At 42.3% G+C, this 25,593-nt stretch overlaps 1 protein-coding gene across 1 annotated transcript; it reads right to left on the reverse strand.

The window, feature by feature from the left end:
- Nucleotides 1–145: 145 nt before the first annotated feature.
- mst1rb (macrophage stimulating 1 receptor b) lies at nucleotides 146–23,462 on the reverse strand (the record flags this gene model as incomplete). Its single annotated transcript, XM_080727684.1, has 20 exons — nucleotides 146–380; nucleotides 2,924–3,060; nucleotides 3,640–3,805; nucleotides 5,001–5,110; nucleotides 7,006–7,187; nucleotides 7,787–7,867; nucleotides 8,576–8,791; nucleotides 9,528–9,617; nucleotides 9,785–9,938; nucleotides 10,362–10,508; nucleotides 10,610–10,828; nucleotides 11,557–11,656; nucleotides 12,159–12,338; nucleotides 13,572–13,708; nucleotides 14,296–14,431; nucleotides 14,775–14,935; nucleotides 15,728–15,898; nucleotides 16,239–16,361; nucleotides 16,946–17,122; nucleotides 22,254–23,462. The coding sequence occupies 20 exons, from the start codon at nucleotides 23,460–23,462 to the stop codon at nucleotides 146–148; spliced, it is 4,131 nt and encodes a 1,376-aa protein (XP_080583810.1).
- Nucleotides 23,463–25,593: the final 2,131 nt, after the last annotated feature.

Consider the following 25,593-nt stretch of genomic DNA (forward strand, 5'->3'; position numbering starts at 1 on the left):
AATGCGTTCCCAGTCTAAATGGGTTAAACCCCCTCCCCCTATGAAGAACATTCATGGGGGGCCTGCAGTGAGTCCTTGTAACCAGGGCCCAGAATTTGGTGCGACACCCCTGAGTCAAACTGTTAAGCAAGAGTAAGAAAGTTCATCAGGAGGAGACAGAGTCTGTGTCTTCAGCATCGGAGGAGGAACCATACTCATCGGCAGACTCCATGAGGGCTGGATAGGGCCGCGGCTGGTCCAGGTTGACATAAGTGACCTTCAAGCTGATGTAGTGCTCTCCCTCCATGCCCGACAGGATGGTGGAAACGGCCGACACCAGCGTAGCAAAGCTGGGCCTCAACTCTGGGTCAGGGTCCCAGCACTGGAGCATGATGGCATACCTGGGGAGAGTGGACAGAGCCGAAAACCGTGTCATGAAAGGGACAAGGACTGAAAGATACAGAGATCTCCATAAACAGGCATACCCATATAAGGGCATATAATGATGACATCAGGGATCTTCATAAATGGCCATATCAGTCGGATTGGGGTGCGACTTAAGATGCGAACCTCTGGTTAATCCCGAAATTGTAATTGAAGCAAAGAATCAGTTATTTGTGACCGAAGGTCTGTATCTGTCCGTCCCATATATGGAGATCCCTCTGATGTCATTAATATTAAGACCATATCTATGAATATCTATGGGTACCAGGGGTCTGTATATACAGTATGAGTAACTGGTCCGATATACACCACTGGCCAGATGGCCAAGGCATGGCGCAACCTCGCTTTTCGCCCTTAGGCGTCTTACTGGTTAGTATGTGATATTATGAGTCATGTTGTTTGTTTTCACTCATAGAAAACTGAACAGAGACATCATGTTCTATTGTTCTTTCTTCACAGTCCTTCCCTGAATGGTTGATCTATTCTCCAGAGCCTCACAAAGATCAGAGACTATGGTGTTCATCATTAAAGTTTGTCCAAAAACAGGAAAAGCATGTTGACTTTCACTTGTAACGCACCACCAGTCCGTGTGTGTGTGTGTGTGTGTGTGTGTGTGTGTGTGTGTGTGTGTGTGTGTGTGTGTGTGTGTGTGTGTGTGTGTGTGTGTGTGTGTGTGTGTGTGTGTGTGTGTGTGTGTGTGCGCGCGCGCGCGCGCGTTCGTGCGTGCGTGCGTGCGTGCGTGCGTGCGTGCGTGCGTGTGTGTGTCACTCAGGTATATGAACATTAACTTCTATATTGTATTGCTTAACCAGGCCAGGATGCAAAATAGTGGCCAATTCACTCTTTACCACTCTTACATTGACCATTCCAACACCCTGTTACTACAAGGACTTTGTGTCAGGACAATTTTCTTCCTCCTCCCCTACCTTGTAGATTGAAATTACCACCTAGGATATTCATAATAAATAACTTTTGAACTTAGAAGCCTCGCTGAGCATACGGCAAGAGTGAGAGGGAAGATGTACAGTATAGGACGGTAGTGAGACCAGCCATGCTTTACGGCTAGGAAAACGGTGGCACCAGGGGTGTAAAGTAACTTGTACATTTGCTTAAGTACTGTACTTAAGTACAAGTTTGAGATATTTGTTCTTTACTTGAGTATTTCCAATTTCCAATACTTTTACTTCTACTCCACTACATCTCAGATCCACATATTGTACTTTGACTTTAGTTACTAGTTACTTTGCAGATATAAATGATTATATTATAAAACATACATTAATCCACTTTAGCCCTATTTTATACCTAGGCTATTTGAAAATAGCTGATCTAGATCTGCTATTTTCAAACATTTTGTACTTTTACTTTTGGTACATTTTGATGCCAATACTTTCGTACCTTTACTCAAGTAGAAGAATGTACTTATAAGCAAAGAAATAAATAGGAATAGAAATAAACAAAAATAACCACTTAAGCCGTATTTAAAGATTTAAATCTACAAGCTCATCACACATTGCGTTGTGAGCTTATAGATTGTCTATTTTTTGAAAATGTTTGACAATTTCCGATTGGCCTGTATCTATCTATAAATGCGAGAAGTCTCTGCGTGTCTGTCTGTCTGTCTGTCTGTCTGTCTGTCTGTGTGTGTGTCTGTAATCCGCGTATCTCGAGAACCGTTCGTCCCACCGGCTTCAGATTCGGCACGCGCGTTCCCCGCCGCGGCACGATTGTTGACATCAGGCTGTTCCGGAGGAAATCGGCGAAAGCTCTGACTCATTGTGACATCACTTCATAAAAGGCTCTGACATCACGTACGCCACATGAGTCAACAAAAAATCTCTGTGAGTGTGTATGTATGTATGTAATCCGCGTATCTCGAGAACCGTTCGTCCCACGGGCACGCGCGTTCAATGAATGCCCCCATATATGGGCATAAAATGGATTGCAGACAGACAGATACAGATATCTCCATATATGGACATAAATGGACAGAGGCAAACAGATGGTCAAAGATCTCCATATATGGGCATAAAATGGACGCAGACAGACAGATACAGATATCTCCATATATGGGCATAAATGGACACAGGCAAACAGATGTTCAAAACGGGTCCTATGACAACAGGTATAATGAGGTTTGCATTAATGGGGGAACCGGCACTGTGTCTGCAACACAGTTGGAGGCACAGACAGATACTCCATATATGGGCATAACATGGACGCAGATAGACAGATATCTCCATATCTGGGCATAAAATGGACCCAGAACTATAACTGCAGTGATCTCCATATATGGACATAAAATGGACGCCGACAGACAGACAGACAGATACAGATATCTCCATATATGGGCATAAATGGACACAGGCAGACAGATGGTCAAAACGGGTCCTAAAGGGCGGGGCATTCATTCCCTATTTACATTGTTCCGAGTTGGCCAGGTCGCCGACTAGACGCTGAAGGGCGGCCCAGCTTCTAGTATTATATAATCACAACTTACAGAGGGTCAGGACAGTATTGCGGCTGTGGAAGTCTCCTCCCCTTCAATAAGTAATGTGTGATGTCATAAGGGTCCACCTCTGGGTAGGGGCTAGCTCCTCTCGTCAGCATCTCCCACATCAGTACACCAAAGGACCACTGGAATGACAAATGACCTGTGTCAGGGGTCTTCAACAGGGGGTCTGGGACCCCTAGGGGGTCCTCAGAGATACTACAGGGGCGGGCCGCCAAATCTTTGTGTGATAGGATCATGTTTTTTACATTAACTATTTGAACCCTAGCATCCCTATTCTGAGTGGAACATTACCCAAAAATAGCAGATCTACAAGCTTACAACGCCTCGCATTGCGTAAGCTTGTAGATTGGCTATTTTTGTCAAAGAAGAGCAGACTAAAGTATTTGATGGTTCAAGTGGTTAAATGTCTGAAAATACACATTAATCCAACATGATGACAGTGCTGTCAAACAAGTCTAAGCTGTCTAAGACATCTATGAAAATCTTTCTTCTGCAACACAATTCTATACAACATGTAGTGGGGGTCCCTGCTTCATCTCTCTCTCAGCTAAGGGGTCCCTGGCCTGAAAACATTGAAAACCCTTGACCTATGTATTCATTCATTGAATAAAAACATGCACGTTTTTCACCCGCCAGCTCAAAGGTTTCAGAAGAAAAAAAGACCATCACCAGCAAAAGATCGTTAGTGTTTTTATGCTCACCACATCTGACTTGGACGTGAATTTCTGTGTCTGCAGACTCTCGATGGCCATCCATTTAACAGGAAGCTTTGCCTTCCGATGGTCCTGCACGCTGTAGTACTCCTTATCAAAAACATCTCTGGCCATGCCGAAGTCTGCCACCTTGACTGTATACGACTCATCCAGCCTGAGAACACAGCGCAGTAGAACTCTGAGAGTTAAAGGGTCCATTTGGTTCCATTTGTACCATTTCCAGACCTGCAAGGGTCCATTTGGAACCCCCTCAAGGCACCCAGAGGGTCTCTTGACCCCACTTTGAGAACCACTGACTTAAAGCCTACTCGGGTCGGCTCTGTATTTTTTCCCACTAACACCGAATCTCTTTCCACAATTGTTTCCCCAGAAGAGGCATACTAGGGTTCAAGTGGTTGAGGGGTCACATCGGCACTGTATTCTGAGATTCAAACTAGAAAAGTGTTCTACTCAGAGCACTGGTCTCCACCAGGAGGCAGGCCGCGTTGCCTACCCAGGGCCAGCAAACTTTGGAAGGCAGTCATAGCCAATTGGAATGGGACCTGAAAAAGCAGACTCATACATCTTGACCCCAAAGATACCAATTTGCCTGATGAAGGACTGAGTGACCGAAACATTGTATCCCTATTATACGTGAAGACAGTGTGCTCTGCGAGTTTTGAGAGTAGACTTAGCAAAAAGTGTTTCAAAGAAAATGCTAAATGGATGAAAATTTAATCTGGAACACTATATGTTGCATCATGAATCAACACCATGAAAGAAAGAGGAGGTTCGCACACTGTTCCAGAGCTCCAGTCAATAGTTTATTAGGATACAACGTTTCAACCCCTTCGGGTCCGTACCTGATGAAGACCCGAAGGGGTTGAAACGCTGTATCCTAATAAACTATTGACTGGAGCTCTGGAACAGTGTGCGAACCTCCTCTTCTTTCATGGTGTGTATATATTCCTTGGTTCGGCACCTGTAAATCTTTGAAGATGTGCGTGCTTCCCTCTCTGCTCCGCATCATCAATCAATCCATGGAGTCCATGGAAAAAATAATTTTGATTGTACGACCTACGGTTCAAGACATACCGTATATGCCAAAGCGTGAAGCAAGCTGTTATAGCGGCTCCAAGAGGCCAATTTGAAAGGTTTGGAGAGGCGATTCTTCTTGGCCTACTGCCAGTGTGTGTGCAAAGTGTCCTGGCAATCAGACACTGCTTTAATGATGTGTGGCATTTTGAAACATAGTCTCCAGGCACTGCACGAATAAAGGCTAATTTATACTCCATCGTACGACGAGGCCCAGTGGCAGTGAATTAATTGCTGGTTTCTCGACCTCCCTCAGGTGACCTCAAGTGACTCACATGCAGTTGCGTCCTGCAAGGTCCCTGTGTACAAACTTCTTCTGAGCCAAGTACTCCATTCCCTTGGCGACCTGCAGCCCAAAGCCAATCAGGTCCTTCACTGTGGGGTTCTGAAAGAAACTCAGACAGGGAGAGGAACTAAATTAGGTCCACTGGAAATTGTTCACAATGCATGCCAAATTGTAGGCAGACGCTTGTGCATAAATCTGCAAACAAATCATTAACTGTAGTTCATGACCATACCACCTGTACAGCATAGTTAGCCCACTGATTTAGAAAGTAATGGTTACTACATCATCACCCACCCTTACCTTACCCCCACCGGCCACCCTCACTTTTTCCCCTATATGTACATATGGGCTCTATTTTGATTTTCTTAAGTACCAGCTCGTATGCCTTAACTTAAAGGCCTATCCATACTGTCTCCGACCACCAAACTTTTTGTCGGGAAAGGTCCGGTTCAACCACAAAATGACGTCACTCGGATCTTCTGAAAAGAATTACCCCGAATTAGAGTTCGGAAAGCTGCACGCTGAAAAGTCGGAACTCTCAGACGAAAGGTTTGGTGGTCGGAGACAGTATGGACAGGCCTTTAAGTTAAAGGTGATACACCATGCATTTAAAAAGTATTTATGTCATATTGTTTATGTCCCAAAAACGTTTATCAAAAGGTTTGATGCTAAATTACCACTCCTGAATAGAGAGCCTCTCATTTTTGAATGGCTCTCAGAGCATTTTCAGCTGCAATACCACCTTTTGGCTGCAGTACAGTTTGTTTAGGGCTATGTCAGAGTGACATGGCTATGGTCCTGACTATCTATGGACAAATGGGCTTTGTTTATGGTTATGTCTGAGTGGTCCGCCGGTTGACCAGCATGTCCTCCCTTAAGACAATTTTAATATAGGATATGTTATAGATCAGGGGTTCCCAAACTCTTTTGGCTTGAGTACCCGCTTTCCCAGATTTTTGCATCCAAGTACCCCCTTTACCCGACAAAAACGTTTTCCTTATAAAACTGCAATTAAAACCATAAAACCATCACAAATAAGAGAGGGAGTAAGAGTTTCAAACAGTGCCTCCTGAAGTTTTCATGTCAATGACTTGCATTCAAACATCATTCCAACACATCCCAGTTGCCTGGTACCATAATTTGGGTCAGCAACTATAAGGCTCACAACATGTTTCTCATCATTAAACATAACAGTGATTTATAGGCCTACTACTATTTTTCTTTTTTGGGGACATTTTCTGAGTATCCCCGGCAGTACCTCCACGTACCCCTAGGGGTACACGTACCCCCATTTGAGAAACACTGTTATAGATGAATGACATCAGACACTGTTCCATGTGGATCCAGAAATACACACATTTATAACATTTACCTTCTTCTAATGTTGTTAATTGTGTTTTACTAGGATTGTGGATTACTAGGTTTCAAGCCTCTACGTTGATTTTCATCTCAACAGCTTCCTCCAAAATCTATAAGTACAGCATGCTTTGTAAAATGTCTGCAGTAATGTAAAGTAGGCCTACTGTATACTGTACCATGGCCTAAATATGAAGTACCACTGGTATTGTCATTTAAACACATCCATGCCATCAAAAAGCATTGTTTTAAGGGGCCAGGTATCCTAACTTTGTATATGAACATAGAGCATACAGTACCTGAGAAGTCTGGGCACACAGTTTTGAAATTGGCATTTATTTTTAAAAATGTGGAAAAAGTAAAGAATAACAAGCTTTGGAAAATGTCAGAAATAAAGTATGTGATTTGAACATCATTTAATATCGGACCTATATTTACCCTTCATCAAATGTTCAAGCATGTTCAAATAAGCTATACTTTACCTTATTTAGACCATTTTCCAAAGCTTACGTTTGTTCTTTATTTTTTGACATTTTGGAAAAGAATAGCCAATTTAATATTGAGCAACCAGACTTCTCAGGTGCCCACTCTTCCTGTTGCCAACATAACTCCTGGCAATGGCCCTGCATGCATCTCACCCGCTTCTCGCAGCGAATGAAGTGACGGAGGTCCCCGTGCTTCATGTACGGCAGAACCACTAGAGGGAGCCCTTCCTGGGGCAGCAGGATGCCCAGCAGCGAAAGCACGTTGCTGTGATGGAAACCCTTCATTATGATGCCCTCCTTCAGAAACTGCTCCACTTCCTCCACATCCGTTATTCCTAGGACCACACGCACGCACGCACGCACGCGCACACACACACACACACACGCACACACACACAAGAGGGTTGGCAGAGAGAACGAATGAAAGGCGGAGATAGAGAGGGGGGACAAATAGAACCTGAAAGTGTACAATATTAATAATGTGGTACTAATACTAGTACTACTACTACTACTACTACTATTACTATACATACATACATACATACATAGGCCTACATACATAGGCCTACGTACACACAATTTCATACAGTCATACATACATACATACATACATGCATACATACATACATACATACAATTTATATAGGTATTCTTTAAATACTATATAGTTAGTATCTGCTTTACAGATGCACAATAAAAACAACCAAATTGTGAAATCGACTAGATACTAGTAACTAAGCCAAATAGATTTGGCTTAGTATCCAAGATAAGATTTACTTAATTTATACTGACTTTATTTTCTATGGCGATTGCATTTTTATTTGTGCGGTTTAGCCAACATCAACAACTCTCCCGAACAACACTCGAAAATGAACATGACATTTACCTATCCCTGGTTATATTGGATCTCTTGGCTTAAGAAGGATTTACTCACTGTTCAATGACTTTACAGCACAGTGGATTTCTCTGTTGTTGTGGTCTGTGAAGTAGCCATGATAAACTGTCCCAAAATGACCTAGAGAGGTGAGAGAGAAAAGGGTGGAGACAGAGTAATGCCTAATTTATCCTCCGTCATATGGTTTGAGCTTGAACTGTAGATTGGCTATTTTTAGCGCAGGAAGCCGAAGTAGATCCTAGATATGATTTTCCACTGTGACTCTTTCCAAAACACTGGGGTCGGGACCCATTTGTGGGTAAATAGTAAATATCCCTTAATTTTTGGTTTCCTACATTATTTCATTATTTTTTAAGAAACCAAAAAAAGAAGCTAAAATCTTCATGAATTCAAAACAAACTCAATGTTTTTCTCCAAATAATTTAATAAATAATCTAAGAAATTCCATTAATTAGAAAACAAAATGTTTAAGAAGTAGTAAAAAAAGCTCGATCTACAAGCTCACACACAACGCGTAAGCGAAGCGACACGTTGTGAGCTTGTAGATCTGCTATTTTCACTAGTTCGGGTCCTGGGGAGACATCACATCTTTCTTTTTGGGTTCTCAAGCTAAAAAGTGGATTCCAGGGACTCTGTGGGTTCCTTTAGGGGGGTCTAAATTGACCCATACAAGTCTATAACTCTGACAGCGTACAAATGGAACCAAATGAACCCTAACGGGTTCATTTGGTTCCATTTGTTCTCTGTCAGAGTTAAGGGGAGACCTTGAAATGTGAAAAGTTCAAGAAGCACTGCTCTAGCGGATGCACACACAGTGATGTAGAGTACCCTTCCCTATGATGCGGTGGAGCTGGACGACGAGCATCTCGGCGGGGATGAGAACGTCCTTCACCTCCTCCAGGAGCTCAGGCCTGAAGCTGGAGATGGAGATCTTCTCTGGAGGCATGAGCGGGGTGAGGGTGGGGTCCATGCTGCCCGCAGCGTAGGCCAGGCTGGGGAACACCACAGGGCCAGCCAGCAGGGGGGACGGATTCACAGACACTGCTAGAAATGGGCAACACAATAGAATATAATCAATTCATCTATGGACTGAAAAATAATGCAATTCCATTTTACTGTGATTTTATAGTCTAATTTAATAGAGCAACAAAGTCATGACGTGACTCACTCATCCCCCGGTTCACGGAAGTAATTTCTCTATGGAGAATAACATTGAGTCATCTTAAAATCGTATCATATAAGCATTGTGGTCCAAAAATAAACAAACGGTCTCCACGATATTGTCAGGGAGGTGTCTCTGTATGGTTTATGATAGTCAGTCACTCATATTTGATACAGTCTGTTTCATTAGCGTTTTCTCACCTTCATATCCATATGAGTCAAACCGCTGAGATTATTTGTTTATGTTTGGAACACAGTTCTTATATGACGCGATATGAAAAAAGTCTATGGGAATTCAGAATGGGGGGGGGGAAACGCAAACCAGGTAGGATGTGTAAAATTGTGAATAAAATAATTGAAAGAATTGTCAGCAGATTAATCGCTACTAGACATCACTGCTATGTCCTTCTAATACGTGAGGAGGCCGTGATTTTTTTACATTTTTATTTCTTTAATGTTTATTCTATTTGAAAGTGAAATATCCCTTTAAGCTAGGATTTATACAAAATGTACTAAAGGATATTTTAATAAAGGATTTAAGTTTATGCATCAGAGCTAAATGAAATACATTCATAACAGGGTATTACATTTTGTGCGCTTTGTTATTATCTTACTGTACCTCTCCTGTAGTCCCCAACAGGCGACAGCTCGACACTGTTTGTGCCAGTGCGGTTCGGGTTATGAGACAGGCGGGATTCTATCATGGAGGCTGAAAAAACATTTCACAACACCATCAAAGATCACCCATAAAAATACAAATAAACATATTGTACTAGCCATGATACAACATATAAGTAAGCTGAAAGATTTGTGTAATCGTCCTAATCTCAATGTCCAGGTCAATAATGTCCAAGCTGTATGAAAGAAGAAGCCTACCTTTCTTCTTCTTTCTCAAGTGCTTCATGAAGACAAAGGCCAGCACAGCACCAGCCACCAGCGCAGCCAGGATGCCCAGAACGATGCCCACCATGTAGTGGTTACTGATTCTCACCACCGTGCCTACGTTGTGGACCTGCCCGTTGATGGAGATCTGGAGAAAAGTCAAAGAAGCAAACAACCTTCATCATAGGTATTTGTATAGATTATACAGTTTTCATTTGTATATAAGAGTGGTTGCACAAGGTGTCATTCATGCTTGCTACTTGCTATTACTTGACAAATGAACTGACTAACGCTTTTGAGCCCAAATGTAGACTTAGCAAGTCATTTTTCAATCAGCATGTGTGCTTAAAAGTACATTATTAGCCCAAAATGTAATATATTTAAATCCCCCACTTTCTTACACACAATCTTAACCCCTATTTTTTGTCTAGAGGAAGAAATTGTATTTTTAACAACAACAAAAAATAAAGCTGTTGATGCCCCTGCATCTGAGACCAACCTCAAGGTATTCTAGTTTGCGTGAGCGATCCCTGGCCTGTCTGTCAGTAACTGAATCACTGCACCAACTAACCTTCACAGGCAGCCCTTCACTTGGGATGGTCATGTTTTTGGGTATCCTGCAGGTGATCTCATTGTCTAGGACTTTGGCATCACAGTCAACTCCTGCCACGGTCATGATAATGGTCATACAGGAGCTCACAAGGTTAAGCTTTTGATGCTGTGTATGGAGAAAGGTATCGTAATTGAGACATGATAAATACAAATGGTTTATTTTCATTTCAGCTTAAACAGCACTTAATGTGACGGAACAGTCCTTACATGTAGAGACACCTCATCAAACCCGGGGTACAGGCGTAATACATGGCCATCTGCTTCAAATGGTATGGGCTCGCCGTAAGGGTGGTAAGAAAACTCTCCATTCCAGAGTCCCACTGCCCCATCCATGTCAAAGGAGAGCTGTCCCTCTTCTGTCTCTTCCCTGGAGAACATGGGAGTGGTACACTCCATCCTTGTGGGCAATGACTTGCCTTTGCATTCCTGGAACAAAATAGGACCCCTGACTGCATGCAAACTGCACATGAAAACCTTTAACTGAACTGCTGTGCACATGGTTATTATAGACGTAGGTGAATATCAGCACTTCTGCGCCTGCAGCAACGCAGGCGTGCTGATATTCACGATAACACACACCCTCTTGTGTAATATTGCTTAATTATACAACAGGGGTCCCCAAACCACAGCCCACCCTCCCCCTATCGTTATATGTGATTCATTGCATCTGACCAATACATTTGTCCCTAAAGAGAGATTGGAAGGAAACGCTACTTCCTCTATCAGGCTCCTGCATTGGCTTGACTTTTGTCCAGAAGGGCGCCTCATATTTGTCACTCAAAACCGGTAACAGAGGCTCTGCACCCTGCCACCTTTACCAAGTTACAACAAGACCTCCATTTCTCATAAGAGAAAGAGCAGCTGCTACCGATGACAACCCAGGAGGGACTGACGGTAAATAATATCCTTCCATCAAGTAATGTGCTGTGTTTATTCTGCTGCGTGGGTGCTTTGTGATGTGAAGAATTGCACAGGATGCTATAATTGGCCCATTAACCCCACCACCAGCCCTTTCTTTTTCATACCACTTCTATATTAAAACCTCAATATAGTATTAAAAAACAAATACAGGTGTTATTTGTTAACTGCTGTACCATGGCTGATAAAAAAATATCATCGATAAAATAGATAAATAATGAGTAAAAATACGATACCCTGTTCACTGGTTTCAGGTGGCTCTCGTTGGGTTTAAAGCGTATTATGGTCCGGTAAACAGAGTCCAGATTCTTCCCTTCGATCACAATCTTTGAACCTCTGAAGTTCACAGACAGACAGACACACACATAAGAAGGATAGTTATTTTTCTTTTTTACAAAGGAGGGGGACAAAATAATGACTTTCCTCTCACATTTTGATGGACCATTTGATAATGGAGAATATACAGTATCTATCCTATTTCCTATACCATGATAATAGTTCATTTAACAAATAGTTTTGTGTGACAAATAAACGAATAAACAAAACAGTAAGCAAATAAAAATAACAAATTAAAATGTGCATGTGTGTAGCTATGCACGCATGCGCACACACGCACACATGCGCGCAGACACACGCACACACACACACACACACACACACACACACACACACACACACACACACACACACACACACTCACACTCAAGTGAGTGTGGATGTGTCTTGCGTGCATAAGAGAAAGCCTACTGTATGCGTGTGTGACTGCGTGTGGTGGAATGGTAGATAAATACATGAATGAATTCACCATATGGCTATGGTGAAGGTGTCATTTGCCTACCTGTCAAAGCTACAATCGGGCAGCACAGCTGTGATCTCAGGGTTTTCTTTGTAGTAGAATACCTTGGTGGTGAGGACTGGTGATTTGTCAATGAAGACACTCAGGGGTACATCCCTGACCTCAGAAATAGGCTGGGACAGACAGATGATGGACGATACGTTGCCCTTAGGGGCTGTGACACTGTAGAGTGGAAAGTGGACAGCTTCATCAACATTATTATATTATTATATATTTCGTGCTTTATTATTCATGCATTGTAAAATATAAACGTTGCCAGGCCAAGGACCCCCCTTAGTTGAGAGAGAGATGATCCAGGGACCCCCACAACCTGTGCATAGATTCCATAGTGTCATTGTTTGTCAATTTGTGTTTTCAGATGTAACCACTTGAACCGTCAATACTTAATAAACTTTCACCCTGTACTTAGTCTGCTATTTTTGGCTAGGTGGTTAATATAAAAAAGGAGAAAAAAGGTTTCTATCACACAAAGATTTGAAGGACCCCCTGTAGTAACTCTGAGGACCCCCTAGGGGTCCCGGACCCCCTGTTGAAGACATGATATAAATTGTCTGTGGCAGACGGGCAGCCAGATTATGCCGAAGTATGGACATACTCAAGCCCGACATCAGCGCAAATTCGCATTGATAGGCGGCGGTTTAAATCAGAGTTTGCCCATAAATGGAGGGAGGTCCTTGACATAAGTGCAAATCTCTGTTGTTAGACAACGGTTTCTGTTGTGTGTGACAGAGAGGGGGTAGAGGGGGAGAGAGAGGAAGAGATGGAGAGAGATTGAGAGGGAAGGGGATGGAAACAGAGGGAGGCAGAGAGAGGGAGAGAGCCTATTTCACCCACACAAAAATAACCTGGGCAATGGGTCAACGATCTGATATACAGTACAAAATAACAGATTGCCATAGAAGATTATAGTTAGTTCATTTGTCAGCATTGGTAGGACAGCATTGCATTCCTGAGTTTGCATGCATCGTTCTATGTCATAATTACTCTCTACACATGTTGAAACAAGTATTGGCAAATGTCAATATCTAGTTGCTGTGACACTCTCAGAAGAAATAAATGCCTGCTTTTCATGCAACAATATATATCGTCACTGTCGGGCAGAAACCTTGTATCTCCCAAGTTTCAAATTCATATTTTTTTTTTTCACCAAGTAAAGCCCTGCTTATAAGGATGTCGCACAAAACTAGTGAAAACAGCCGATCTACAAGCACACAACGCCGTTCATTTTTAAAATGATAAATACAAACCGAACAATCTTGGACATACAAGGTTTCCACCCGAAAACGACGATATTATGCTCTACCCATCTAGCAGATATAGTCGCTGGTTGGTCAGAGTTTGAGGCTAAGAAATTCTGTTTGTAAAAAGTAGAAGGGAAGGCTGTCTAGGTCGTACCTCTTTATTGGACAGGGCTCTTCATTGAGGGTTACCCTTCTAGCCTTGCCGGCATCCAGATGAGGCCCTGTCACAGTGATCAGTGTACCCCCTACACGAGGTCCATAGTTGGGCTGAATTTCTGTGATGTTGGGAATCTGGAGGGAATGTTAACTTTTTAAGTTTACGTGTAAAAAGGCTACGTAAATAAACCAATATCTAGTAATGACAAACAAACACAGGTACATAGAATATAACACAGTGGTTCTCAACCTTTTCAGGCCGCGACCCCAAAAATAATCATATTTGAACTGGGGACCCCCACCCCACCCTGACGAGCACTAAGAGTTGAGGCACTACATTTTGTATAACATGTTTTTCTGTTGTGAAAATAGCAGATCACTAAGAGTTGAGGCACTACATTTTGTATAACACGTTTTCTGTTCGGCTAGCAGATCGGCTATTTTCACAATTTCTGCCTCTAATATTTGACAATTTGGCCAGAGTTTAATTTGTCAATTTAGATTATTAAAAAGTCCTTAAATTGTCACTGTAAAAATGTGCATATACCCTCTATACACTTATACTGTATGTTGGTTTGTTTACTGTTGAGTGAGAACACAATGTTTTACATTAAGCTAATCATCTCGGGAGCCCCCAAAATAATTTGGGGACCGCCCTGGGGGTCCTGGCCCACAGGTTGAGAACCACTGATATAACAAGGGGGGCATTATCAAAGCTTTACCACAAATGTGAACCCTTGCATCTCTGCCTTCCCATCAATAGAGTAGCGTCCCTCCACCTTGCCCTCATGCACTTCCACTGTAATGTTGACAGGTTTGGACAGCTCAATGGCCCCAGAACGAATCTTACACACCAAGCTAAGGAATTGCACAATAAATAAACATATCAGCATGTCAGCAGAAAATGTATATCTACCTGTATGCACCGCAAGCAGATTTCAAGATCATTAAAGCATTAAGAACAAATTGTGACGACCAATTACATGCAAACAGAGTATCAAAAACGTGTGTAATAGCATGAGAACAGACTCCAGAGATAAGTGTACCAAAATTTGTGTACGTTTTGGCAAAAACATAATCCCCGCCTCCGGCCATTCCGGCCTGGCAGACATAAAGATGTACACACACACACACACTATGCAGTATGCATGCAGTAGAACCTGTAACTATAGTAAAGAGTGAGTATCACGCAGATACTTACTGTGTGTTGTTGCTTTTTGATGAGAGTACAGCACAGGGCGTTATTCCTAATCTGACCTGATGGGTTCTGTATGTGATAGCAGGCCTTGAAGGAGACTGGAACTCCCAGCCACACACTGTTAGCTCTGTTTGGCCATCAGGGGGTGCTGTTCTTGGGGAGAACTGTGTAGATTTACACAAATATATTATGTACTGTATGAGATCGTGTCACGTTTAAATTGAAATGCTATTCATTGTTCTATAAAAAATATATCACTGTTGATATTCAGACTGTGTGACATTGTGATGTAAACAGCACAGCAAAGTAGCAAAATATTGACTGATACTCATCAGTAATACATAGCACTGGACTGTTCGCACTTAGGGAGTCTTACAACCAGTAAGACTCCCTAATCGGGAGATAAGCCACCATCTGGTCGCATACACAAACTTTAGAAGACAATCGTAGCCAATCAGGAGGGAACATGGGAAATGGGACAGATCCATGTTGATGACATGAATTTAGAGATACTGTGTACCGATTTGCGTGATTTTAGGGCAAAATCTGTAGGAGCAGTGTCCAAAAATGTGTTTTGCAAAAATCGGTCTCATGGTGGCGCTAGAAGAGGGCCATGTGAGAAACCACTTGCCAGCCAAGGAGTGTGTGTGCAAAGTTTGGCATGGATAGGGGCAACGATGCCGGAGATAAGAGTAGGGCCAAAAGTGTGACGTGACGGACAGACAGACAGACAGACGGACTGACGGACGGACGGACGGACGGACAGCCGGTGGAGGTTTTCAGAGTAACTTGCGACCATACTCTGGGAGTCGGCAGGGTTATGGCATACAGTAAGTGCAAAATGGCCACTGTGTGAATGTGGTCAACAGGAATACTGTTGTTGGACACATCTTACTAGCCTAGTAAACTAGACTCCTCCTGCCTTCTGATTCTGGTTTACGAGGCTAACATCTTACCCCACTGATGCCTGGTGGACAGGACTCATTCCTCCAGCCACTGTGACACTCACTCTCCCAGGAACATTCACCAGAGCACCAGCCACAGCCCATGAACTCAGGGGCTGTCAGACACGTGGCACAGGTGAGGAAGTGTTGACAGCCTGGCCCTCTTTGTGGCACCTGGATCATCTTGAACCAAGAAACAACACTTATCATGATGTTCTGCCTTGTGAGCTTGTAGATCTACTATTTTCAATGCCCAATGACAGCGTGCAACTAAACCGGGGCACGTGACATCTGACAGGTGCCATAAATGTAGCCTTGCAAACCGCCTCCTCCTGGAGCGACATTCTACCTGCTCGCTAAAGCAAATGAAATGTCGATTTCCTGGGAGAGACTGGTTTACAAGGCTACCAGAAATGGGCCTTCACCGCAAACTATGAAACAATAGAATATAAATGTCCCAAAAGTTGATCAGAAAGTTGTAATATGATGTAATTCGAAGAAATAGGCCTGTTCCAAACTGTACCTTGTCTCCAACCACAAAGAGAAGATATTCAGGGGAGTATACGGCAGCAATGGAGGATACTCTCTGGTTCTCTGCCAAAGAGTAATTGGCAAAGATAATAGGGGTTGATCGTCTCAACACATACTGCCAAAACAAACACAACAGAGAGAGTCAATAACATTGGAATCCATTCAGAAGGCAAGTAATGACTAGACTACAATTAAAAGTGACAGCTATACAATTCTTCATTCCATATCGAATCAATTCTATAACGCATGTGAAGTATACCTATGGGAGAATACGCAGGTTTATATGATGCATTTGTCCACGTAACTGTGCACATATAGACATATGTTTTTGTCATAAATACCTTATACTCAATTGATAATTGAATGTACAGCATAATGTTTATTTAATTGATTTAATATTATATAAATACATATTTATATTTTCCTGTAGCCATTAACCTTTTATATCTTAATTCTTCATTTGCAGGATAATCTATGGGGTGGGGTAGGTAATGGTGTGGGTGTGGTTTGGGAATAATGGGAACAGTGGCGGCCTTCTATGAAAATTCCACATCAAACTTCACAATGTGTTCTGTGTTTTGAGACTGTGCTCTGTAGATGCTGGTCAAAACACTGTCACTCTGTCAGCCTACGTAAAACACGTTGTTTTACACAGGCTTTGTGGTGTATCTCGTTAAAGGTGTTTGTCCATTCCTGCACCTGCAGCAGACGTCCAGTAGAGGTGCCGATGTGGGCCACAGTCTTGTTCTCTATGGTGGTGACCAACAGGGAGGTTAGGAGGATATCGTTCATCTGCCTGTTGAACAGGTCCACTCTGTAACAGGGTTTGGAAACCATGGTGGGCTGGTCCCGGCATGTAGCGTTGTTCTCTGAACTCTAGTCACAAGGACATGGACATAAACAGATGATGTGGAAATAAATGGAATTGTCTTAAGAGCTCCCTTTTTGTTTGAGTCACCACTGCAAAATCACCAAGCTTTACTCCAAAAGCTGCTTTTTAATACAATAGATACATCAGTAGAATGTAGACCAATTGAAGGGAAGCCCACGTACAGAAATTCTCCTTTACTTGTGACAACCCACATGACAGAACCAGATCCAGGTGTCTTGTCAGGTCAGTCCTGACAAAGATCCACACCTTCAATTATTCTAAACTACATGTCATGATTCATCTCTCAGTCCAGCGCCTTCGACTTGGATGAAAATTTAATTATCTTCAAAAACATTTGCAGAATGTGCCACCACTGCCTCCAGTCCAGGCACCACCCTACACACGCATAAAGCTCTATTCAGAGCCAGAAGCACAACCTGAATCTGTTGACAATTTGCTGCTGACATATTTATTGCCTTAAAGCTTAGATACAGAATAGGGTAGGCCTATAGTTTAAGAGGATTCTTCATGTACACATTGTGTAACTCTGTATCAGACTGAAATGTCAGTATTGAAAAGAAACAACGGTTATCACAAACTGTGTGTGCTCTCAACATCTTCAGTTAAAATAAAACGTATCCAACAAACTAATTTCCCTCGAGACGTCAGCAATACACACTCAGTCGATTGAATTCGATCGGTTGAACGGTCCTTGAGATACATGGGGGACACACTCAGTCACTGACAGAGGACGAAAGGACTAAAAGGGTCCTGTTGTACGTTGTACATATTGTCAAAGTACCTTAACTGTCTGCTTGTGTCCCTTTTATGCCTTGCCCACACGTAAATATCTGTATCTGTCTGCACTTGTCCCTTCTATGCCCATAAATGGAGATCCCTATCATATATATTGGCATATTGGTCAGATTGGCGGTTCTAGTTAACTGGGTCTCTATATGCCTATGTGGGCAAATCGGTCATTCGGATCGGCGGTTCTGGACAACCGCCTGTATAACCGACTCGACGTCAGGCACTGCATTCCCTCTGGTCTTTGGCGATGCACGTGCCGAGTCGATCGGTCGGATGGTTCTCGAGATATGCAAAGGACACATACACTCATATGCACAGATGCATAACTATACAGTTTACAGTTTAGGCATTTAGAGTCCCAAAGTATAAGAAGAACAGACTAAAGAACTCTTTTGTACATCAGTCTGTTCTGCTTTTGAACCAGAATCGTTGAACCACTGGACATGTTCTTTTTTGTTCCTTGTTTGTCTTTGTGATGTCTTTCGCTTCGTTTCGTATTGTACTGTATCTGTCTTGTCTGTACCTTGAACGGTGACGTCATGTGACGCAAAAAGAATTTCAGTGCAAGCTGACAATAAAGTTGTATAATCCAAAGCGATTTACAATAAGAAGGTAATCCATCAATATAATAAACAAGATAATATCTCAGTACATCAACAATAATACAACAAATGCATAGGAATATCAATCTAGAAAAAATAACAACATAGGTAGACCACGCACCTAATCAGTAAAAACAACTTTTCTAAAACCTAAAAATGCTATCTAGCTTCATGTGTGGTCATCGAGGGAAGGGGAGTGTTACAGTAGTGCTATGGGTTTAGGTGGAGTCTGAAGAGGTGAGTGAGTCTTCAGTCCACGACGGAAGCTAGGGAGTGAGTCTGTAGTGCGACAGGGAGTTTATTCCACAGTTTGCAGGCCAGGAGGGCAAATTGTCTAGGACGAGAGGATTTTTGCCCTGGGGTTTTTAGCGAGGGTTCTGTCAGCATCCCTGTGTTGGCTGATTTGAGTGAACGGGTGGGGGTGTAGGGGTTGATCAGGTTTTGGAGGTATGGAGGAGCCTCAGTGTTTTGTATTCAACTTTGTCAGATATTTATACCAAGAATTATTATAATTAATCAAATAAATAAAATAGTGAAAACAAATGTAAGAAAATATGTATCTTCCACCTCTTTGGTTACCATGCGTGAGCAGTGAAGAGCAGTAACATATTTTGAGGACAACATTTAACATTGATTCTTAGCATTATTATTGACTGTCACTCATGTTCCCTGGGGGCTAAAACATGCTGTGAATTATGTTTCCTGATCAAGCCACTGGTTTCTATCCTCAGGGGAAATTTAACTGATTGGTTAGCTGAACGGTAAATGCTGACCCTAAGTTCAAAAGGTTAAGAGGAAGAAGGAGGAGGAGAAGGAGGATGGGAGAGAAAAGTAGATCATTTATAGGCTGTGCCCAGTTAAAGAAATCTGATCAAAATATGAGCAGTTTATAGTTCACTGTAATCCCACAAAACCTTTTCCCCCCAATACCATGAGGAATGTATTAAAGTGTTCTTAACTGTCAACTAACACAGATGGGAAGATAACTAAGATGTTTGTATGTTTCCAGGGTTTCTCATCATCTGAGAAGAGGCTGCAGCATTGGAAACAATCTCTTAGAATTGCTCAATTAATTTAACTAGACCGGTGCACTTCGGGTACCGGCCTACTCAAGGACCGTGTGAGTCGGGGGCGATGTAAATAGGGAACGGTGCAAGATGGGAATGCAATGTATGATCAACCCGGTTAGGCATTACCCATCCCAACATTGTACCTGTTGTCAGAGAACATGCTGTACCCTTTGTTAGAGAATCCAAACAATAGGGTTGCAGCACAGTTATAAACAAGCATTGGCCTACTCAGGAATGACGCAACTCGGGAACGAAGCAAGTTGGGGATCATGCAAGCCAATCAGTGAAGCGGATTGGTAAGGTTGGCCAATCAGGGTGGCCAGTGGCGGATGCGGTGCCCGAGGTATGCCCATGAAAGACAGACAAACACACACAGGTTTCGATGACACTGCAATCAATGACAGTATCATCATGTTGCTGTCATGCTCCAGGGTTGGACAGAGGGGGACTGCCCATAAGTCTGACATCTCATTAGTGGTTAGGGTTAGGGTTAGCTTTCACCAGCGTCGGCGGGTCAGCTTTCACCAGCGTCGGACTAATGGGGCATCGGAACAATGACACGGCACCGGACAGAGATAGTTGATAAGGCAGGATTTGGTTTTTCAGAATCAGATGGAACAACTAGGATTTTGGATTCTTGGACATTCCTGTGGCAGAGCACAAAGCACTGAGAAGAGCAGCCAAGCGCAGCAAAACAGCAGAGGCCTTGGTGGCCAGAGTTCACTGCTCCAAATGGAAGCTGCACATGCTACGGTTTATACAAAACGACATTACTAAAGAAATAACACTTGTCTTTAATACGGTATAAATACTATTACAAACCCATTTAGACCGGGAACCCCTTTGGTGGTTTTTACCTTTCAATCTGGGAACCCATTTTGGAGTTGTTGCTAAAATGGTTCTTTTGTAGTTTTTGAATAAATATCTGAGGTTTTTCAGAAAACCCAGATTTAGACGTCGTTTTTAGAATCAGCTTCAGGTCTAAATCAGGTTCAAATCTATTTCCAATGTTTCATCACCTATAAGAAATAGAACAATAGAGAAACCAGTATGTTTCAAACCAGAGACACTAATAAAATGGTGATGCTGCTTTCTAAATGGTAACAAGCATCTGTTTAGTTTCTTTTAACATTTAAAATAAATGTACCTAATTTCACAACAACGTCCCTGACAGGGAAACCACATCCATCTCCCAACCACAATTTCATGATATAATTCAATACTTTATCGTCATGTCAACACAGTTGATAGGAATTCGCCTCAGCGCAGCTCTTAAAATCATCCGAAATTTTAGCTCTGTAATTATAACAGCAATGTTTGCTCCTTACAGGAAGTATATCCCCCTAGACATATCCTCAATGACCACCTATTCACTCTCTTGTACTTAAGTAACCTGCAAGAAATGTCCAGTGTTCAAGAGCTTGGATTTTCTAGTAATTATGGAAAGTATGCTGGGATCTAAAAACATCCCAGCATACTTTCTCATGAGAATTTATATTTAACAACTGACCAAACCTGACCATTACCCAGTAATATAAAACAGCCCAATAGCAAACAAAACACTGATGAAAAGACCAACACTGAAACATGTTGGTGCTACATGTTTTTAATCTAAGTCTTTTGTGGATATGCTGCAACAATAAAGAAGCTTGTGCTCTCTCATCTAACATCATTTATAATTGTTTAATGATAAATGATTAAAGAAATGATTGCAACAGACAGGAGGCATAAGAACATTTCCCAAAATGACCTCTTCCTGTATGCAATCATTCAGTAACTATTTAGTATTTTCCTTCTGCATAGTGAGCTGGTAGACTGTCTTTTTCCATTTTGAAAAGGACTTTTTATCCAACAATTAGCCCCTGATTGAATCTTTATAAACTCACAACACTGTAGTTTCATGTGGTTGATAATCAGATAAAGTTAGCACTCTAGGATAAACATCAAGAAGTGAAAATGCCAGATGTTTGAACTATTGGTTATTACAGTTTCAGACTGTGAGAATGAATGAAGATGTTAAATAGAGTATATTGATTGTATTTAATTGAGGAAGGGCTATCCAAAGCACTCTTGAAATTATTTAATGTAAATTCTAGGCTATTTTAAGAGAAGGTTAGTCAGTCAGTACTTTGGATGTTATTGGAAAACAGACACTTTTCATTCCCACTCCAGCTGTAGGAGAACCTTACTGGAAACAATCAAGGTAGAGACCAGCGTCTTTCCCACGGGATGCCAAAATGGAAAGTTACCAATTGATTATTGGCTGTACATGTTAAGTGGAACTTATCATCCGCTGTTCTTGTGCTGAGACATGTTTCCCTGAGGCGTATTTGGAAACGCACATGAGTTCTGGGCAAACCCGCCCACGGAAGCTTTTGATTGGCTGAACCGGAGCTAGGGAGCACTCCTTTTGCACCGCGCGGCACGCGTGGTCCGACCACCTACTGAGCTATGTCTGTTTTAACATCCTTATCATGTTTATGCATATATTATGTTAAAAGAACATGGCACTACACCCAAATGACATTCAACAGGCCCTCTCATGACAACTGAGTCAGCAACAGAGCCCGACTGATATATCAGGCCGGCCGATATGAGGTACGATAAACATGTCTGATTGGCATTGATGTGTTTGAGTTGACTAAGTGGCTCACCTCATGAGGACAGTTCTCACAGGGCTGGAAGTGACAGAGCCCTCTGGATAGTTGCTCTGGGCCAGACTTGCAGCAGACATCCACGCCGACATCAATGGCTTTGTTAACATGGACCATGGGGAAGGCGCACAAGGCAGAGTCATGCTCCGTCACCCCGTTGTCATCAGTAACAGCAAAAACTCCATAAAGGATGTCACCATTCTCCTCTGCTCCCAACTCCTCCGCCAGTTCCCTGCCTGCCTTGCCAAAGTGGGCTGCCTGAACCACATTGTACACCACATCCTTGTAGGGCTCAATGACCACGTTCCTCCTTCTCCGACGCTTTGGCTCAAAGCGGCACTCCAGAATCACCTCGCGATACCTTCTCATCTCCCACTCGTTCCGTGGAAGCCGGCCCAGGCGAGTCTGAAACGGAGAGAATTCCTGGTCGGGGCTCTCCCTCTGTACAGACAGGAAGTAGACAAACTCATGGGTGAAGAAGCTGTAGACATACTCGATCTTGTAGGTTCTCCGCAAGCCCGGCAGAACAGTCAATCCCCGGACGTCTCTGTAGAACCCGTCCTCCGTCGCCAATGGCCGGCGCACCGATATGGACTTCCTGCCATAACGTTGTGTCACACTGTCATTGACTGTAGCTGCAACAAAAAAGTAGACAGTCTGACCTTCCTCCACCATGGTGACTTTGGTACCTAAAGGGCTGGCCAGACAGTCAGGGCAGTAAGCAGCAGAGTTCGATTCCTTTCTGAATAAACATTTAGAAGGAAAAGGCGGTTTCCCATCTGTGTTAAGTTGGTGGAAATGGCACACGCCATATTGAGAACTTCCACAAGAGTATAAATACATGAAGAAGGTATCCAGCAACAACACCTCATTGTCTGTGTTCTCTAATAGGTTTGGATCCTTGTCAGTGTCACATAAATCACATATGTTGCATTCCGGGCTTCCAACAGGTCCAGTGCGAAGCTCCCAGACCTTCTCCAGGCTCCTGTTGACGGCTTCGATCACATTCTGAGAAGCCACATAGACCTCCTGATACATTGAGTTGTTGACTATGTTTTGGATGGTGCCCCGGGCGTGGAAGAAGGGCATGGTGTAAACAACTGAGAAGTTGACAGCGCTGGGGGCCACTGAGGGACAGTTGGCCACAGCAAAGGCCAGCATAGTCTGGAGCCAGACACATGTCCCCCATGCTGCGGCCCAATGGACCATTTCCACTCTCAGGGGAAACGGTACAGACAATAAGTTCTGCTACCTCCAGCACCGACACCGAGACAAAACCATCCTTAAGACCCGCAGCCACTGATACCTGAGGAGAAATGATAACAGGAAAATCAGAAAGTCTCCAATAAAGTTTTCCTACAAAATTAATCTATTATTAATCAGGATTACATGAATTCATATTTAATTGGCGAAATAAGTAATTATGTCAATACAATTGATTGAATTAAGTGACGACTGCCAGTTATCCGAGTTTAAGCATATTGTTGAATGATAAGGGAAATCAATATCTTTGCGTTTAATGCAATAATGTTGAAAACATTTCAAACATAACATGGTCAAGATTCTTGTAAAATCCTGTGTACTTAGATGAGCCAATTCAGACTGAGAATGGTAAAGGGACATGAGTTCATAAAGTGCCTAAACTTCCATTGACTCACCACAGAGAGGGGAAATAATTACATATTCATGGCAAGTACTGTGTTGGTATTAAGCATAGTTTTGTGAATATGAAGTGGTATTAATTGTGGCTCCCTGCACAGATCATCTATAACTGTCTGCCATGTTTTACCAATTCCGGATGTTAGTGTGTTACCCTAAATCTGCCTGTTTCTTATTCTGCCAATGGAAAGTGCGGCAATTCTATAGCCATTGTCCACCATTCTGTCACATGCTGTATATCAGTGGTGGGGACATGACTTGAGCCATATAACTAAACTAATATTAGGTGCTGTCCTATCCAGTTTTATTTACAAATCCATCTTGGTCAGACTCATAACAGGAACCAAAATGAACTATATGTTCTAAGATCTGAGCATTGTGTTCACACTGAACAGAAGCTGCTGGGTGGATCATTAACTACACACACCACAGTTAGATTGCATTAAGGGGCCCTGTCCTCTCTACTCTGCATTCTAGTCACAACCACTACGTGCCTTTCTGGTGAAAAGATGCGCACGGACTGATGGTCATACACTCTGTGCCTCTTAAAGTCAGGAGAAGAATCAACTGCTTCAGTGTGTCACAATAATTTTATTAATGCTAAATACATACAGTATATTTTTAAAGATGAATAGAAAAGGGGTTTCATGTGGACCTACATTTTAAAGTAAACATGACAAAACTCTCCACTCTATGAGCAGTTTTGCAAGATAGTAAAGTGTCTTCTTGACTGACTCTACTATACGGTATCAATAATTCATAGAATCCGACCAATGGCGTGTTACATTTTAACATTTGCAGTTCCATGTCAAACCAATTCAAGGTTAGAGTTTAAAAGCAGCACAGACATGGGTATACATATTAATGGCACTGATTGACTTTCTTCATGTTCAAGGTTAATAAAGCTTACTTTGAAAGGTTTCAAAGTGATTTTCCATTCATTATCCCATTGTGCTATTTACAGCATGCAATAGTTAGTTTAGTTTTAAGCAATAGTTCTAGCAAATTATTTCCCAGATTTTCTCACAGATTGAATCTGGCAAGATTCTGAAGTTAATATTTCTAATCAGTCCTACATGCTTTTTGGTCAAATTAATTGATTCTGTGACAGGACATTTTCTTAAATTGTATTAGTTGCCTTTCCTTTATTTGTTGATGATATTATGTGTTTTGCTTTATTCTTCAACGAGACTGGTCTGTGCATAGTAATATCAAACAGTCCTTATCCTTATCCAAGTCAAGTGCAGTATTTATGGCATCTATGAATTAAACTATGTTGCCTACACTGTAGGCTATTTAGCTATTCCAACTGATAGCCAGGATAAACCTGTCCTTAACGATAATAACGAATATGCAGGTCAACAAGTCCACACCTACTGTATTTTTAGCATAGCAGAACTTTAATTTTATACAGACAGAACTATTCATAAACTACACTTTTAGATAAACTCAGATTATCTATCAGTTCTTTGGCATAGATTCAGTGTTCAGTCTGTTCACAGCTGTAACATGCTAGAAATTGTAACTTAATTAATCCACAGCCTAATGCAATTAAACGAAGCACATGTTGACATTTTACTTGTGCCACACATTCACAGCACATCATGCATGGCATAAGCTATTAAATGTTGCTTACCTGTACAGGTCGAAATATAGGCTACTAGGCTACTGTAGAATCGTG

Source organism: Nannobrachium achirus, assembly GCF_963921795.1.
Source record: "Nannobrachium achirus genome assembly, chromosome: 6".
Classification (NCBI taxonomy): domain Eukaryota; kingdom Metazoa; phylum Chordata; class Actinopteri; order Myctophiformes; family Myctophidae; genus Nannobrachium; species Nannobrachium achirus.